At 48.1% G+C, this 18,239-nt stretch overlaps 1 protein-coding gene across 8 annotated transcripts in view; it reads right to left on the bottom strand.

The window, feature by feature from the left end:
• Positions 1-18,239, bottom strand: part of TXLNA (taxilin alpha) — a 165,011-nt gene that overhangs the window by 44,560 nt on the left and 102,212 nt on the right. For all 8 annotated transcript variants that reach the window (XM_069223339.1, XM_069223341.1, XM_069223335.1 and 5 more), the window contains one exon: positions 12,266-12,385. In XM_069223339.1, coding sequence (XP_069079440.1) covers positions 12,266-12,385 — 120 coding nt within the window. The remainder of the gene's footprint in view (positions 1-12,265; positions 12,386-18,239) is intronic.

Below are 18,239 nucleotides of genomic sequence, written 5' to 3'. Positions count from 1 at the left end.
TGTTCTTAAATGGAGCACGCTGCGAGGCCATGCTGCTGGCGCACCAAAGGCAAGCCCATCTGCGCCTAGACCGCGCCCAGCGCCAAGAACCCTGGCCCCCGCACCATTCACTGCTACAACCACAACACCCTCCACGCACTCAACATCGGACGATCCCCCGCCTGCCACCACGCATCACCAAAAGACATCAAGGGACCCTTCACCCGTCACCACTGCAGATTCACCAGCCTCAGCAACTCTAATCCACCCCTGAGGACCCACGAAGCAGAACACAACCTCAGCTGCATCCTGATCAACACACGCTCCATCCACAGGCATGCCATCGAGCCCTGGAACTTCTCACACAATCGATACAACATTCCCGGACGTCCCCTTCCTCATGGAAACCTGGCTAAACCCTCCTCGGCACCGGACATCACCATCCCTGACGGCTACAAGATCATCCGCAAAGACTGCATGAACCGACCTGGGGGAGGCATCGCCATCGTCCATAAAGAGTCCCTGCGCCTCTACAACAACACCGAAGACACCACGACCAACATGGAACTCCTCCACTTCCAGACTGGAACTAACCCAAACACCACACTGCGAGACACCCTCATCTACAGGCCGCCTGGCCTCTGCCCCCGTTCTGCAACACCAATCGCCGACCTTGCCACCACACACGTGCTCGCTTCCAAGAACTACATCCTCCTCGGGGACCTCAACTTCCACCTGGAGAACCCCAACGACAACTCCACCACGCTGCTCGAAAACCTTGCCAACCTTGGACTCAAGCAACTCATCACTTCACCCACCCACTCCGCCGAACACACACTCGACCCCCATCTTCACCACCAGCAACCCCATTTCTGTCGACCAACACCTTGCTCACTGCTCCCCGCCCCCCCACACCCCCCGGCAGGAACTGGAACAAGATCACCACAGACCAGCTATCCTCCAGCCTCAATAATTCACCCCCCACCACCCAAGACGACCTTGATGTGAACGCTGCTGCCCTAGACCTCAACAACTGGATCTCAGACTGCACCAACACCTTAGCCCCCATCAGCAAACACTCCAACAGTGGCCCACTGCCCTAGGAAGCACTCCAGCCCCTACCGCCCACGCCCGCAACCTTGGCTTCATCCTGGACACAGCACTCTCAATGAACCATCAAGTCAGTGCAGTCACCTTTGCCTGCTTCCACACCATGTGCATGCTCTGGAAAATCTTCAAATGAATCCCAATTGAATCCGGAAGAACAGTCACCCAGGCCCTCTTCAGCAGCCGGCGTAGACTACGGCAACGCACTCTACACCAGAACCACCGCCAAGGTACAGAAAAGACTGCAACGCATCTTCCCGGCTCATGGAGAACGCCCCCAGACACAGCCACACTTCCACCCTACTGAGAGACCTGCACTGGCTCCCAATACACAAGAGAATAACATTCAAGCTTCTCATGCACACTTACAAAGCCCTTCACAACGTCGGACCTGAATACCTCAACTGCAGACTCCACTTCTACATGCCCACCAGACCGCTCCGCTGACCTCGCCCTCATCCCACGCATCCGGAAGACCACAGCCGGAGGAAGATCCTTCTCACACCTTGCCGCCAAGACCTGGAACTCCCTCCCCATCCACCTCAGAAGATATCCCGCCCTATTGCAATTCAGAAAAGACCTCAAAACATGGCTCTTCAATCGATCCCTAACTGATCCTCGACAAGTGTTCCTTTACTGCACCCCCCCCCCCATCAGCGCCTTGAGACCCTAGCGGGTGACTACTCGTGTTTTACCAATCTGCTGATTGATTGCCAACTAGAGACACAATTTCGAACAGTGCTCTTCCCCCTAAAACAAGTAAAGTCTAAGTGTTAACCAACTGGCATGGACTTTAGCATCTCTCTAAGGTCCTAGTAAATGGTACCTCTGGTACTTAAGGTGTGGGTACTAAAGAGGGTCCTTAAGGACTGAGGCATGTCTTAAGCCACCTGAAGGGACTCACACAAAATTACACACAGACTGCCATCGCAGGCTATGTGACTTGGTGCCAACTATATTTGAACATGAGATGGCACACTCCAGTGTGCCATGCCAAAAACACTGCATGGGCTATATGTAAGTCACCCCTACAGCAGGGCTTGGAGTCATAAGGCAGGGCGTATTGTGCTACATGTGTGGAAATATCTTCATGAGCAGTGTAAAGAAATGGCTCCCTGTTGCAGATACCCCCCACTTTTTGCCTGATACTGATGCTGACTTGACTGAGAAGTGTGCTGGGACCCTGCTAACCAGGCCCCAGCACCAGTGTTCCTTCACCTAAAATGTACCATTGTATCCACAATTGGCACACCCTGGCATTCAGATAAGTCCCTTGTAACTGGTACTTCTAGTACCAAGGGCCCTGATGCCAAGAAAGGTCTCTAAGGGCTGCAGCATGTCTTATGCCACCCTAGAGACCCCTCACTCAGCACAGACACACTGCTTACAAGCCTGTGTGTGCTAGTGAGAACAAAATGAGTAAGTCGACATGGCACTCCCCTCAGGGTGCCATGCCAGCCTCTCACTGCCTATGCAGTATAGGTAAGACACCCCTCTAGCAGGCCTTACAGCCCTAAGGCAGGGTGCACTATACCATAGGTGAGGGTACCAGTGCATGAGCACTGTGCCCCTACAGTGTCTAAACAAAACCTTAGACATTGTAAGTGCAGGGTAGCCATAAGAGTATATGGTCTGGGAGTCTGTTTTACACGAACTCCACAGCACCATAATGGCTACACTGAAAACTGGGAAGTTTGGTATCAAACTTCTCAGCACAATAAATGCACACTGATGCCAGTGTACATTTTATTGCAAAACACACCCCAGAGGGCACCTTAGAGGTGCCCCCTGAAACTTAACCGACTGTCTGTGTAGGCTGACTAGTTCCAGCAGCCTGCCACACCAGAGACATGTTGCTGGCCCCATGGGGAGAGTGCCTTTGTCACTCTGAGGCCAGTAACAAAGCCTGCACTGGGTGGAGATGCTAACACCTCCCCCAGGCAGGAGCTGTGACACCTGGCGGTGAGCCTCAAAGGCTCACCCCTTTGTCACAGCCCAGCAGGGCACTCCAGCTTAGTGGAGTTGCCCGCCCCCTCCGGCCACGGCCCCCACTTTTGGCGGCAAGGCTGGAGGGAACAAAGAAAGCAACAAGGAGGAGTCACTGGCCAGTCAGGACAGCCCCTAAGGTGTCCTGAGCTGAGGTGACTCTGACTTTTAGAAATCCTCCATCTTGCAGATGGAGGATTCCCCCAATAGGGTTAGGATTGTGACCCCCTCCCCTTGGGAGGAGGCACAAAGAGGGTGTACCCACCCTCAGGGCTAGTAGCCATTGGCTACTAACCCCCCAGACCTAAACACGCCCTTAAATTTAGTATTTAAGGGCTACCCTGAACCCTAGAAAATTAGATTCCTGCAACTACAAGAAGAAGGACTGCCTAGCTGAAAACCCCTGCAGAGGAAGACCAGAAGACGACAACTGCCTTGGCTCCAGAAACTCACCGGCCTGTCTCCTGCCTTCCAAAGATCCTGCTCCAGCGACGCCTTCCAAAGGGACCAGCGACCTCGACATCCTCGGAGGACTGCCCCTGCTTCGAAAAGACAAGAAACTCCCGAGGACAGCGGACCTGCTCCAAGAAAAGCTGCAACTTTGTTTCCAGCAGCTTTAAAGAACCCTGCAAGCTCCCCGCAAGAAGCGTGAGACTTGCAACACTGCACCCGGCGACCCCGACTCGGCTGGTGGAGATCCAACACCTCAGGAGGGACCCCAGGACTACTCTAAGACTGTGAGTACAAAAACCTGTCCCCCCTGAGCCCCCACAGCGCCGCCTGCAGAGGGAATCCCGAGGCTTCCCCTGACCGCGACTCTTTGAATCCTAAGTCCCGACACCTGGGAGAGACCCTGCACCCGCAGCCCCCAGGACCGGAAGGACCGAACTTTCACTGGAGAAGTGATCCCCAGGAGTCCCTCTCCCTTGCCCAAGTGGAGGTTTCCCCGAGGAACCCCCCCCTTGCCTGCCTGCAGCGCTGAAGAGATCCCGAGATCTCTCATAGACTAACATTGAAAACCCGACGCTTGTTTCTACACTGCACCCGGCCGCCCCCGCGCTGCTGAGGGTGAAATTTCTGTGTGGGCTTGTGTCCCCCCCGGTGCCCTACAAAACCCCCCCTGGTCTGCCCTCCGAAGACGCGGGTACTTACCTGCAAGCAGACCGGAACCGGGGCACCCCCTTCTCTCCATTCTAGCCTATGTGTTCTGGGCACCACTTTGAACTCTGCACCTGACCGGCCCTGAGCTGCTGGTGTGGTGACTTTGGGGTTGCTCTGAACCCCCAACGGTGGGCTACCTTGGACCAAGAACTGAACCCTGTAAGTGTCTTACTTACCTGGTAAAACTAACAAAAACTTACCTCCCCCAGGAACTGTGAAAATTGCACTAAGTGTCCACTTTTAAAGTAGCTATTTGCCAATAACTTGAAAAGTATACATGCAATTGAAATGATTCAAAGTTCCTAATGTACTTACCTGCAATACCTTTCAAACAAGATATTACATGTTAAATTTGAACCTGTGGTTCTTAAAATAAACTAAGAAAATATATTTTTTCTATAACAAAACCTATTGGCTGGATTTGTCTCTGAGTGTGTGTACCTCATTTATTGTCTATGTGTATGTACAACAAATGCTTAACACTACTCCCTGGATAAGCCTACTGCTCGACCACACTACCACAAAATAGAGCATTAGTATTATCTATTTTTACCACTATTTTACCTCTAAGGGGAACCCTTGGACTCTGTGCATGCTATTCCTTACTTTGAAATAGCACATACAGAGCCAACTTCCTACAAGCAGGTATGTCCTTGTGATGTTCAAGTCAATTCTTAGACATTACAAATAAACAAGAAAGCCATCTTAAGGTATGTACTGGTCATAATAAGTTTCCCAGCTACATAACAGATTCACTGAAACCTATGGTGTTTGGTAGCAAACACCTCATATTAATAAACACTGATTCCAGTGATGGGTTTAAAACTTGCGCACAGAGGGTACTTTGGAGGTACCCTCTCTGAAACCTACTAGTCCTCTAGTATGCTGGCTGACTGGTACAGTCCAGTCTGCCACCACAGACAGTTTTGTGACCCCACTTGCAGGTGAAAGCCCACACTCTTTGGAGGCCACAAACAACGTCTGCTCCGGAGCAAGGTGTTCACACCTCCTCCAGCAAGATGGCCAGTGATTTAGCATACCAAGGCCAGGGACTTCAAAGTTCTTGCTGCCTTTGGTATGCGACCCTAGCTTCCACCAGTCTTTGGGAGATGCCACCCCCTGCCTTACGGCCCATTTGGCACCAGGACAGGCAGAAAATTAACTGGCCAGAAGACGTGTTTCACTCCCAGGCTAGTCACACCCCTAGCGTGGGCTACCTGTAGTGAACACGAAAATAGGAATTCCACCATCTTGTGTGTGGTAGAATTGGGCACTCTAGGACATGGTTATGCCCACTTCCCACGGGAAGTGGTCAGATAGGGGGTTTCGTGACTCCAAGGGTAAGCAGGCTACTGCCCTTCACGCCCCTAAATTCTGTATTTTTAAGTTGTTCTCTGACACCAAGAACTCAGATTTGCTGGACAAAAGAAGAGCACCGAAGAGCTGCAAGAAGCAAGAACTGAGGAGTACGAACCGACTTCGCTCCAACCCTGCCGGACTGCTTGCTGTCCTTGACAACTGCGCCAACGACTAATCATCCTGCAGCTGATCAGCCTCCGAAAGCCTTAGAAGGCTGCCAACACTTCAAGAGCCAATCAGCATCTCTTCTGGAGCACAGGAACTGCTTCCTTGCACGTTTGCAGGCACCAAAGCGGACACATGAGTCTCTGCCAAAGTGACACCGCTGGACCAAGCAACACTTTACCCGAACCCCACAGCTGAGGAGGAGGGAACCAGTGGTGCCCAAGAGAGCCAGAGACCCTAGTGGGCTGAGCCCCCCTCAGACCGGACCTCCCAGCCCCTGCCTGCAGCCTCTGTGCAGGAAATCAAATCCACAAGAGCACTGGCCCGTGAATACTAGATATCTGAAAGCACCACTGCACCCGAGCCTCCCAGCCCCAGTCAAAGTGGGCCAACTGTGCCAACAAGGTCCCACAACCCTTGAGAGCTGAGCCTCCCACTGGGGTCAGCCAGACCAGTCACCAAGTTCCTACATGCATCCTCAATTCCTCAGGACCATTTCCCATTAAAGTGAATGGGACACCTAATGCTGTGAAGCCCCTCTGCATCCGGATGCCCCAAAGCCAACTGAGGTGACTTAATGATGCTGCCTTGGACCTTGCCCCATACTTCCATTAACTCCAGAAGAACAGTCCTTTAAGTCGTTGCAAAGTACCCGAATGTAGTAAATGACTTTTCACATAGGATAACATTTCTGTAATAAAGTCAATGCAAGTGTATTTGTTGTCTCCTTCAAAAAAATATATATATAAAATGTGTTATTTTTTCTAAATTGGTGTGGATCTCCTTATTGAGTGTGCGCCTGTCATTTATTGATTGGGTGTATGGAGGTCTAACACTCCCCTTTGATTACCCTAAGCTGCTTGTCCACCCTATCACAAATAACCTGGACACTCTACACAGCATATCTCTTTTTGGTATTCTATATAAAGAGCCAGCTTCCTACAGTGAGTGCGTGGGAGACAGTGCTCGCAAATGAGCGGGTTTCGTTAGTATGCATTTTGCTTGTGAATCTGGTGTTGACATGCTTGAGGTAATTCTTGGCTTATGGGGGCACCCAAGGTAATCATGCATCGTCGTTGAAATACTGGAGGTAACTCTTGACCTAAGAGAGGGCACCCATGGCATATTGGGGATGCGAGGGTCAGGTTGAGGGAAGCAAACCATGAGAAAATGCTGGCTGTGACCGAGGTTATTTTTGACATATGGTTCACCTCTGGGATGGGAAATCTCTGGTAGTGGCATATTGTATGCCATCCTTGGCACAAGTACCCATTACAAAAGCTGGCATTGCCACACTGAAAGTAATTCTTAGCATATAGCGAGCACCCAAAGTAAATTTGAAAAAACATGGTGTGAACTTGTGGCAAGCGTCCTCATCCTGTTATCAGAAGTGTGCCCACACTAAATGTTGATGGCAACACGAATGTTGTGTTTTCACGAAAACTGCTAAATATAAATAAATCGTAATGTGGCACTTTTGAAAGTCCATATGGCAAAAAGAACTAATCCCTCGGCTCCTTGGTTTTCCCTCACTTTGAGAACAGAGAAAAGCCTGTGTTCAAAATTGGAAAGCAAGTGGAGAAGGTTCTACGATCTTGAGGCCAAGATTTTATATAAAGCGGCACTCAGCAAGTTCTGCAAGCTTTCCCACAAAACAGTGAGAGCGCACTTTTTGTCTTGTATGAAGGCTGCCTCAAATACCTCTTGCGAAGTCTCAAATATTGTTAAATCTTTTCTTTCCCCTGATGCCATTAAAAGTACTTTCAGTCCTTCTCCGGAACTCTGTAATGGATTATCAACTTTGACCTCACCTACTGTAGGTACACTGGTAATTCCTCCAACTAACTGCAAGTTAGAGCCTTGCCAATTTTTGTACTATCTCTGAGGAGGAATCTTTATTTGAACTTGTGAAATAAGAGTCTGGCTCTCCAGGTCACACCACTCTTCTGAACAGATTAGGTCAGAATGGCTTTTATTGGCAAGGTTTTCAATTGGCTTAAATCTTTCTTGGAAGGCAGATCCCAATGAATGCATCCCTTTTCATCCTCCCCCAAACCACTCCTATATGGGGTGACCCAGGGATCAGCCTTGAGCCTTGTTGCTGTTTAATTTGTATCTTGCTCCCTTAGCGGGCCTGATTCAATCTTTAGGGTGTGAAGGTGGTCTCTTATGTGGATGACACCGGGAATATTCGGAGGTTGAACTCTATAAATTTAAGAAAGTGCCTTAAAGGAGTAGCTGTCTGGATGAAAGCTAGCTTTCTTAAGCTGAACTCTGACAAAACTGATTCATTTTTTTTGGCCCCAGCACCAGCCACCTCCCACCCCTTTTGAATCTTTGGTGGCCTAAAGATCTCAAGTCTCCCCCGATTCCTACAACTTCTGCCAGGAATTTGGATTTTATTTTTGTTTCTGCCTTTGCCTTTTTTGCCCAATCAGCCAATGTTCCTCAGCTTGCTTCCTCAGACTTAAAGCCTTAAGGAAGTTGCAACACTTGGTCCCGGAGGATATCCGTAAAATAGTTGTTCATACACTGATAACATCTTGCTTGGACTATACAAACAGCCTTTACCTGAGTCTTCCTGCTTTTCTGACTCCTAGAATTCAGATTATTCAAAATGCTGTGGCTAGACTTATCCGCCTAGTCTCTGTCTGAAAGGACATCTTCCCCCATCTGAACCATTTACACAAGATCCCAGTTGTGAAACGCTTTAAATTCAAAGCCCTTGCGTTGGCTCACAGGGAAAGGCACTCTGTATCTGAGAAATAGACTGGGTCTGTCCAAACAACAGAGCACTTAGGCCGAATAATCTCTGCTTCATGCAGGACCCAAAACTCTAAGGCTTGCGTGGAGGTAGCTCTTTATGGTACTTACAGCCAAGGTAAGGAACGCTCTGCCGCTTAATCTCCACAGGGCACTTTCAGTTGCTATTTTTTAAAAGAGACCTAAAAACCTTGCTGTTTAACTGATCAACATTTAGGGTCGCTTGGCTTGGTATCAGTCTTTTCGCTTTGAGCATTGGGATGTCTGGCTGAAGCAGCCGTGCGCTTTACAAATGCCTCTTTATTGATTTGACTGAATGTGAACAGACGCTAGCGGCATTATGTGGCAGCACAAAAGCGGGAGGCCTCTGCCCGACAAGCCACCAATGATAAGTGTCCTTTTAGCGGCCATGGCTTTTTTATGCGAAAATTAGGGTTTGAAATGCACTATTTGACCACATTTTCTCAAACGTTTCTCAGGGTGAAAACCCCTTGATGCCCTTCAAAATGAAGTTTGGCTTGCTTTGTTTACTTATGTACTGGAATTACTGACAAGCATTACGCCCCACCCCTTTTGGAGATCACCGGCTGCCACGGGTATTTGTATCATGTAAGTGCCTTGAATTAAAATAATCAAAAAGCTCCTGCCGGGATAAGACAGATTCACTGCAAAACACTGTGCTGGGATCCCATCATAAACCTAAGCTTGCTCCTACATGACCTTCAAATTCCAAGACAACTGCACACAACAGATCTCTTTTCTAATGTCTTCTAAGTCAGCCAATAAAAAACAACTTGAATTATAATGCTGAATCCACAAGTCCAAGCAATCTTCACACAAGATACAGAATGCTCAGCCTCATAATACTAACACAAGCCTGTGTCTGGATTATATCACATCTAAACTGTTATTAGTTCTCCCAAAATGCAAGCAAACCACCTTTCTTGAACGCCACAAAGACCATACCATGTCTTATGGAACAAAAACCTTAACTGTAGTTTGAAAAGCAACACATAAAGGTCATCAAAAGCTATCAGTAAAGTGCCATGTATTAAGCACAAATAGCGCCTTCGGTCATGGAGTACAAGCATGTATTCACTCATCAACAACAGAGCCAGTGCATGTGTGATCTTGGCTGGAATCGCTGGAGGACGATCATACCCCCCTGCCCAATTCCTGTAGGATATTCATCACCCATCTTGCTTATGTAAAGCAATCCCAACCCCCTTCACTGAGGAGGCTGAACACCACACTTTCTGTTCCTAGTTTCAGTGGAGGACTGAGACAGAGCAAGTGAGGTCCAGTCATTTCATAGTAAGTGCACCAACACCAGATTTCAGTGAAACGACTTTGATGGCCAAGCTTGTGTATTATCACACAAAAAAAACTAAAGGCTACAGGGACATTATAGTTAGAAACAGAATTTACACACACAAAACCATAAAACGTCAGCAGTTACAGTTATCTCAAGTAACTATAACCCGAACCCGCACCCCCACCATGCAGTTTCCTGCTCAATAATTTCACTGGCAATGTTACAGTGATATTACATCACTCAAAACATCTTCTGTGACATGTGATGTAATTAGCATTGCATGGCAATGGCGTGAGTTATAGTTACCCTAGAGTACGATTTATAGTTACTTGAGATAACTAGAACTACTGAATTACTATGGTTTTGTGTGATAATTCTGATCCTAACCAGAACGTCAGTGTAAACTTAGTTTGTTTTGTAAATTTCTACATTAAAAAAAAAAAAAAAAAAAATGATATTTCTTAACTATAATGTCCCTGTAACCTTTAGGTTTTTCAGTGAATTTCTATGTTTTTTTTTTTTTTTTTTATACACAGCGAGGGTTTGGTCAGAGGACATGAAGTCAACACCCTGCATGCAGCCAACCCAAAGCAGCACATGAGCAGTGGGCGGATCTCCGCAGGGCCCGGCCTGCGTCCAACCCTTAGTGGGGTTGGTGAGTGAGTTAGATTAAGTGTAGTTTTTTTTTTTTCCATTTGGCTCTCCTCTTAGAATGGGGCCAGCCAAACTGTGCCTTGCTTTGGCGCTTGGATCAGCAGATCCCCATTGCTAGAGATCTATATTTCATTTTCCTTTAATACCTAAAAAGAAACTCTTTCTGGACCCAGATTTAATACCCTGAAACATTTGGTGTAATTCCGTTCATTGGTTCAGGCAGTAGTCATGTTCAAAATCCCCACTGGAAATTTCCTGGGGAAAACACGTTATAGTACCCCCTCCTTTTCTTGACCCCCCCCCCCCCCACTGGACGAACCACCCCCAAATGTTTAAGACAGCAGCTGAACTGAGTAGCAAACTAATTTTGAAATTTTAGTGAATACTCGTCAAATGACACCAAAGTTATTAGCAAAACACATTTCCTATGGAACCTGGCCATCTATTGGGAGTCACCAATAGGTAGATCCTCAGTCTTTTTGGGGCGGGGGGCAGGGACAGGGACACACACACACAATACAAACATAATGCACAAATAATTATTACTTTAAGAGCTGCGTTTCAGATCAACTATCTAAGCAACAAATACCTATTGCCTCCAAAACATTAACAAGTATTTGCCATGCAACAGGTCTTGCATTTGCTCAAGTTAGAGCTATTAGCGTTGTAAACTCCTAACTGGACTTTTCTTGCCACATAAACTGAAAGAAAAAAAAACAACGCAATTGCGCTATATAAAACCCAGAGCGGTTGGGCTGAAATTGAAAACAAAAAAAAACAAGCGTGATCATGTTGCGTGGAAAATAAAAAGAAGTGCAGACATTAGGTCGAAAACATGGAGCCTCGTATGTTTTCAGTAGTTGGCAGGTGCGCTCGAGGAGGGGTAAACACCGGAAAAGGCATGACGTATGCATGCCTTTCACTAATGAAATCAAGCGGTTTTTAAAAAGGGAAGCCCACGGACCAATGAAACTGACAGACGTAGCATGGGCGTGGTTCAAAGCCTAAAGAGATTACAACAGGGACGGAGCACTTGTGCGCTCGACCCTAAAAAGCACCCTCACTTCACTCATCTGTATTTTAAGGAGAGAATAACATTTTGTAAATACACAAGCAAGATGGGTATAGTGTAGTCACTTGATCCAAGCCTGTCATAACTATTTAGAGTTATTTTATTTATCAATTCTGTTCTTGTGCGCACCTAACCCAGGGGTATCGGCACACATTATCTCAAACAGTGATGTAACATCACATTACACACAACCAGAAAAATATTTGCAGGCACTAGTGCAACCAAAAGTAAAAGTGTGAGTGGGCAAACAGAGGGTAACAACAGATAGCTAATGAGGAAAGGAGGATGATATAACATGTGACAAGGATGGAAGGAAAAACAGAAATACTTGACAGAGTGGTGTAGAAATGGAAGTCAAGAAGAAGTGAGAAGATTTAAAAAGTAAAGGAACAGAAAACTTGGAATCAAATAATATGGACAAGATATCACTACCACACGGGTAACATGTCTGAAAAATGGAAAACTTCATATGAAACAGTTTGCAATTTCCTCCATCATATCCTTTATGAAAAAATATATTCCCTTCAACACCATCAGAAATCCCTCTAGAGTGTGTCTACAATATACAAGCGGGTTTTGTTAGAAACAATATACAAATTATGCAGCTTTCAGGTCTACACAGTGCATAGATAAGCTTGACTGACAATGGAATAAAAATAAATAAAAAAAATGGAGAAAACAAGGTGGTACTTTTTGAGACTTACAAAGTCCTTCTCCCGCTGATGCCTCTCTTCTGCCTCCTTCAGCATTTCCTGTGTCTGCTGCAGCTTGGTATCCACCAGCTGCTGCTGAAGGTCCTTATGCTTAAAGACCTTTTCAATGTGCTGGAAGAGAACAAAATAAATGTTGAAACAGGAGTCCACCAGTGGGAGCTTTAGAGGCAAATACATCCTTATGAACCAAGCATCTCTGGGAAGCACACATAAAATGCACATTAGCACTGCAGAGATCCTCCTGGGTAAAAAAAAAAAAAGAAAAAAAAAAAAGCACTGTAGGAAGTTGCCTCTGTATGCACTATTTCAAAGTAAGGAATAGTATGCACAGAGTCCAAGGGTTCCCCTTAGAGGTAAGATAGTGGCAAAAAGAGATAATTCTAATGCTCTATTTTGTGGTAGTGTGGTCGAGCAGTAGGCTTATCAAAGGAGTAGTGTTAAGCATTTGTTGTACATACACACAGGCAATAAATGAGGAACACACACTCAGAGACAAATCCAGCCAATAGGTTTTGTTATAGAAAAATATATTTTCTTAGTTTATTTTAAGAACCACAGGTTCAAATTCTACATGTAATATCTCATTTGAAAGGTATTGCAGGTAAGTACTTTAGGAACTTTGAATCATTACATTAGCATGTATACTTTTCACATAAAACACAATAAGCTGTTTTAAAAGTGGACACAGTGCAATTTTCACAGTTCCTGGGGGAGGTAAGTTTTTGTTAGTTTTGTCAGGTAAGTAAATCACTTACAAGTCTCAGGTTTGGGTCCAAGGTAGCCCACCGTTGGGGGGGTTCAGAGCAACCCCAAAGTTACCACACCAGCAGCTCAGGGCCGGTCAGGTGCAGAGGTCAAAGAGGTGCCCAAAACGCATAGGCTTCAATGGAGAGAAGGGGGTGCCCCGGTTCCGGTCTGCCAGCAGGTAAGTACCCGCGTCTTCGGAGGGCAGACCAGGGGGGTTTTGTAGGGCACCGGGGGGGACACGAGTCCACACAAAAAGTACACCCTCAGCAGCGCGGGGGCGGCCGGGTGCAGTGTGCAAACAAGCGTCGGGTTTTCAATGGTTTTCAATGAGAGACCAAGGGATCTCTTCAGCGGTGCAGGCAGGCAAGGGGGGGCTCCTCGGGGTAGCCACCACCTGGGCAAGGGAGAGGGCCTCCTGGGGGTCACTCCTGCACAGGAGTTCCGTTCCTTTCGGTGCTGGGGGCTGCGGGTGCAGAGTCTTTTCCAGCCGTCGGGAAATGGAGTTCAGGCAGTCGCGGTCAGGGGGAGCCTCGGGATTCCCTCTGCAGGCGTCGCTGTGGGGGATCAGGGGGGACAACTTTGGTTACTCACGGTCTCGGAGTCGCCGGAGGGTCCTCCCTGAGGTGTTGGTTCTCCACCAGTCGAGTCGGGGTCGCCGGGTGCAGTGTTGCAAGTCTCACGCTTCTTGCGGGGAGTTGCAGGGGTCTTTAAGTCTAAATTTAAGGGCGTGTTTAGGTCTGGGGGGTTAGTAGCCAATGGCTACTAGCCCTGAGGGTGGGTACACCCTCTTTGTGCCTCCTCCCAAGGGGAGGGGGTCACATCCCTAATCCTATTGGGGAATCCTCCATCTGCAAGATGGAGGATTTCTAAAAGTTAGAGTCACTTCAGCTCAGGACACCTTAGGGGCTGTCCTGACTGGCCAGTGACTCCTCCTTGTTATTCTCATTATTTTCTCCGGCCTTGCCGCCAAAAGTGGGGGCCATGGCCGGAGGGGGCGGGCAACTCCACTAGCTGGAGTGTCCTGCGGTGCTGGCACAAAGGGGTGAGCCTTTGAGGCTCACCGCCAGGTGTGACAGCTCCTGCCTGGGGGAGGTGTTAGCATCTCCACCCAGTGCAGGCTTTGTTACTGGCCTCAGAGTGACAAAGGCACTCTCCCCATGGGGCCAGCAACATGTCTCGGTTGTGGCAGGCAGCTGGAACTAGTCAGCCTACACAGATAGTCGGTTAAGGTTTCAGGGGGCACCTCTAAGGTGCCCTCTGGGGTGTATTTTACAATAAAATGTACACTGGCATCAGTGTGCATTTATTGTGCTGAGAAGTTTGATACCAAACTTCCCAGTTTTCAGTGTAGCCATTATGGTGCTGTGGAGTCCGTGTTTGACAGACTCCCAGACCATATACTCTTATGGCTACCCTGCACTTACAATGTCTAAGGTTTGGCTTAGACACTGTAGGGGCACAGTACTCATGTACTGGTGCCCTCACCTATGGTATAGTGCACCCTGCCTTAGGGCTGTAAGGCCTACTAGAGGGGTGACTTATCTATACTGCATAGGCAGTGCGAGGTTAGCATGGCACCCTGAGGGGAGTGCCATGTCGACTTACTCGTTTTGTTCTCACCAGCACACACAAGCTGGTAAGCAGTGTGTCTGTGCTGAGTGAGGGGTCCCCAGGGTGGCATAAGATATGCTGCAGCCCTTAGAGACCTTCCCTGGCATCAGGGCCCTTGGTACCAGGGGTACCAGTTACAAGGGACTTACCTGGATGCCAGAGTGTGCCAATTGTGGAATCAAAAGTACAGTTTAGGAAAAGAACACTGGTGCTGGGGCCTGGTTAGCAGGCCTCAGCACACTTTCAATTCAAAACATAGCATCAGCAAAGGCAAAAAGTCAGGGGGTAACCATGCCAAGGAGGCATTTCCTTACACAATCCTCCCCCCCCCCCCAAACGAAAGAGGATGAGACTAACCTTTCCCAAGAGAGTCTTCATTTTCTAAGTGAAAGAACCTGGAAAGGCCATCTGCATTGGCATGGGCAGTCCCAGGTCTGTGTTCCACTATAAAGTCCATTCCCTGTAGGGAGATGGACCACCTCAACAGTTTTGGATTTTCACCTTTCATTTGCATCAGCCATCTGAGAGGTCTGTGGTCAGTCTGAACTAGGAAGTGAGTACCAAAGAGGTATGGTCTCAGCTTCTTCAGGGACCAAACCACAGCAAAGGCCTCCCTCTCAATGGCACTCCAACGCTGCTCCCTGGGGAGTAACCTTCTGCTAATGAAAGCAACAGGCTGGTCAAGGCCATCATCATTTGTTTGAGACAAAACTGCCCCTATCCCATGTTCAGAGGCATCTGTTTGCACAATGAACTGCTTGGAGTAATCTGGAGCTTTTAGAACTGGTGCTGTGCACATAGCTTGTTTCAGGGTGTCAAAGGCCTGTTGGCATTCTACCGTCCAGTTTACTTTCTTGGGCATTTTCTTGGAGGTGAGTTCTGTGAGGGCTGTCACAATGGATCCATATCCCTTCACAAACCTCCTATAGTACCCAGTCAAGCCAAGGAATGCCCTGACTTGGGTCTGGGTTTTTGGAGCTGCCCAGTCCAGAATAGTCTGGATCTTAGGCTGGAGTGGCTGAACTTGGCCTCCACCTACAAGGTGTCCCAAGTAAACCACAGTTCCCTGCCCTATCTGGCATTTGGATGCCTTGATAGAGAGGCCTGCAGATTGCAGAGCCTTCAAAACCTTCTTCAGGTGGACCAGGTGATCCTGCCAGTTGGAGCTAAAGACAGCAATATCGTCAAGATAAGCTGCACTGAAGGACTCCAAGCCAGCAAGGACTTGATTCACCAACCTTTGGAAGGTGGCAGGGGCATTCTTTAAACCAAAGGGCATAACAGTGAACTGATAATGCCCATCAGGTGTGGAGAATGCTGTCTTTTCTTTTGCTCCAGGGGCCATTTTGATTTGCCAGTACCCTGCTGTTAAGTCAAAGGTACTTAAGAATTTGGCAGCCCCTAATTTATCAATCAGCTCATCAGCTCTAGGAATGGGATGGGCATCTGTCTTGGTGACAGAATTAAGTCCTCTGTAGTCCACACAAAACCTCATCTCTCTCTTTCCTTCTTTGGTGTGAGGTTTGGGGACTAAGACCATTGGGCTAGCCCAGGGGCTGTCAGAGTACTCAATTACTCCCAATTCCAGCATCTTGTGGACTTCCACCTGGATGCTTTCCTTAACTTGATCAGACTGTCGGAAGATTTTGTTTTTGACAGGCATGCTGTCTCCTGTGTCCACATCATGGGTACACAGGTGTGTCTGACCAGGGGTTAGGGAAAAGAGCTCAGCAAACTGTTGCAGGACCTTCCTACAGTCAGCTTGCTGTTGACCAGAGAGGGTGTCTGAATAGATCACTCCATCTACTGAGCCATCTTTAGGGTCTGATGACAGAAGATCAGGGAGAGGCTCACTCTCAGCTTCCTGATCCTCATCTGTTACCATTAACAGATTTACATCAGCCCTGTCATGGAAGAGCTTAAGGCGGTTCACATGGATCACCCTCTTGGGGCTCCTGCTTGTGCCCAGGTCTACCAGATAGGTGACCTGACTCTTCCTCTCTAGCACTGGGTAAGGGCCACTCCATTTGTCCTGAAGTGCCCTGGGAGCCACAGGCTCCAAAACCCAGACTTTCTGCCCTGGTTGAAATTCAACCAGTGCAGCCTTTTGGTCATACCAACACTTCTGGAGCTGTTGGCTGGCCTCAAGGTTTTTGTTTGCCTTTTCCATGTACTCTGCCATCCTTGAGCGAAGGCCAAGTACATAGTCCACTATGTCTTGTTTAGGCTCATGGAGAGGTCTCTCCCAGCCTTCTTTCACAAGAGCTAGTGGTCCCCTTACAGGGTGGCCAAACAGAAGTTCAAAGGGTGAGAACCCTACTCCCTTCTGAGGCACCTCTCTGTAAGCGAAAAGCAGACATGGCAGGAGGACATCCCATCTCCTTTTGAGTTTTTCTGGGAGCCCCATGATCATGCCCTTTAATGTCTTGTTGAATCTCTCAACAAGGCCATTAGTTTGTGGATGATATGGTGTAGTTAATTTATAAGTCACTCCACATTCATTCCACATGTGTTTTAGGTATGCTGACATGAAGTTGGTACCTCTGTCAGACACCACCTCCTTAGGGAAGCCCACTCTGGTAAAAATACCAATGAGGGCCTTGGCTACTGCAGGGGCAGTAGTCGACCTAAGGGGAATAGCTTCAGGATACCTAGTAGCATGATCCACTACTACTAGGATGTACATATTTCCTGAGGCTGTGGGAGGTTCCAGTGGACCCACTATGTCCACACCCACTCTTTCAAATGGGACCCCCACCACTGGAAGTGGAATGAGGGGGGCCTTTGGATGTCCACCTGTCTTACCACTGGCTTGACAGGTGGGACAGGAGGTGCAAAACTCCTTAACCTTCTGGGACATGTTGGGCCAGTAGAAGTGGTTGACTAACCTCTCCCACGTCTTGGTTTGTCTCAAATGCCCAGCAAGGGGAATATCATGGGCTAAGGTCAGAATAAACTCTCTGAACCCCTGAGGCACTACCACTCTCCTAGTGGCACCAGGTTTGGGATCTCTCGCCTCAGTGTAGAGGAGTCCATCTTCCCAATAGACCCTATGTGTTCCATTTTTCTTGCCTTTGGACTCTTCAGCAGCTTGCTGCCTAAGGCCTTCAAGAGAGGGACAGGTTTCTTGTCCCTTACACAACTCTTCCCTTGAGGGTCCCCTTGGGCCCAAGAGCTCAACCTGATAAGGTTCCAGCTCCATAGGCTCAGTTCCCTCAGAGGGCAGAACTTCTTCCTGAGAAGAGAGGCTCTCTTTTTCTTGTTGTGTTGCAGCTGGTTTCCCAGCTGACTTTCCTTTTCTCTTGGTAGGCTGGGCCTTTCTTCCAGACTCCAGCTCTACTTTTTCACCCTGTGCCTTGCACTGTGCCCTTCTTTTGACACACACCAGTTCAGGGATACCCAGCATGGCTTTTCAGTTCTACCTCAGCCCATGCTGAGGACTCCAGGTCATTTCCGAGCAAACAGTCTACTGGGATATTTGAGGAGACCACCACCTGTTTCAGGCCATTGACCCCTCCCCACTCTAAAGTTACCATAGCCATGGGATGTACCTTAGTTTGATTGTCAGCATTGGTGACTGGATAGGTTTGTCCAGTCAGGTATTGGC

The sequence above is a fragment of the Pleurodeles waltl genome, chromosome 3_1 (genome assembly GCF_031143425.1).
Source record: "Pleurodeles waltl isolate 20211129_DDA chromosome 3_1, aPleWal1.hap1.20221129, whole genome shotgun sequence".
NCBI classification, from domain to species: domain Eukaryota; kingdom Metazoa; phylum Chordata; class Amphibia; order Caudata; family Salamandridae; genus Pleurodeles; species Pleurodeles waltl.
Note: the sequence above shows the minus strand (reverse complement) of the source record. Positions and strands in the feature narration are given on the sequence as shown.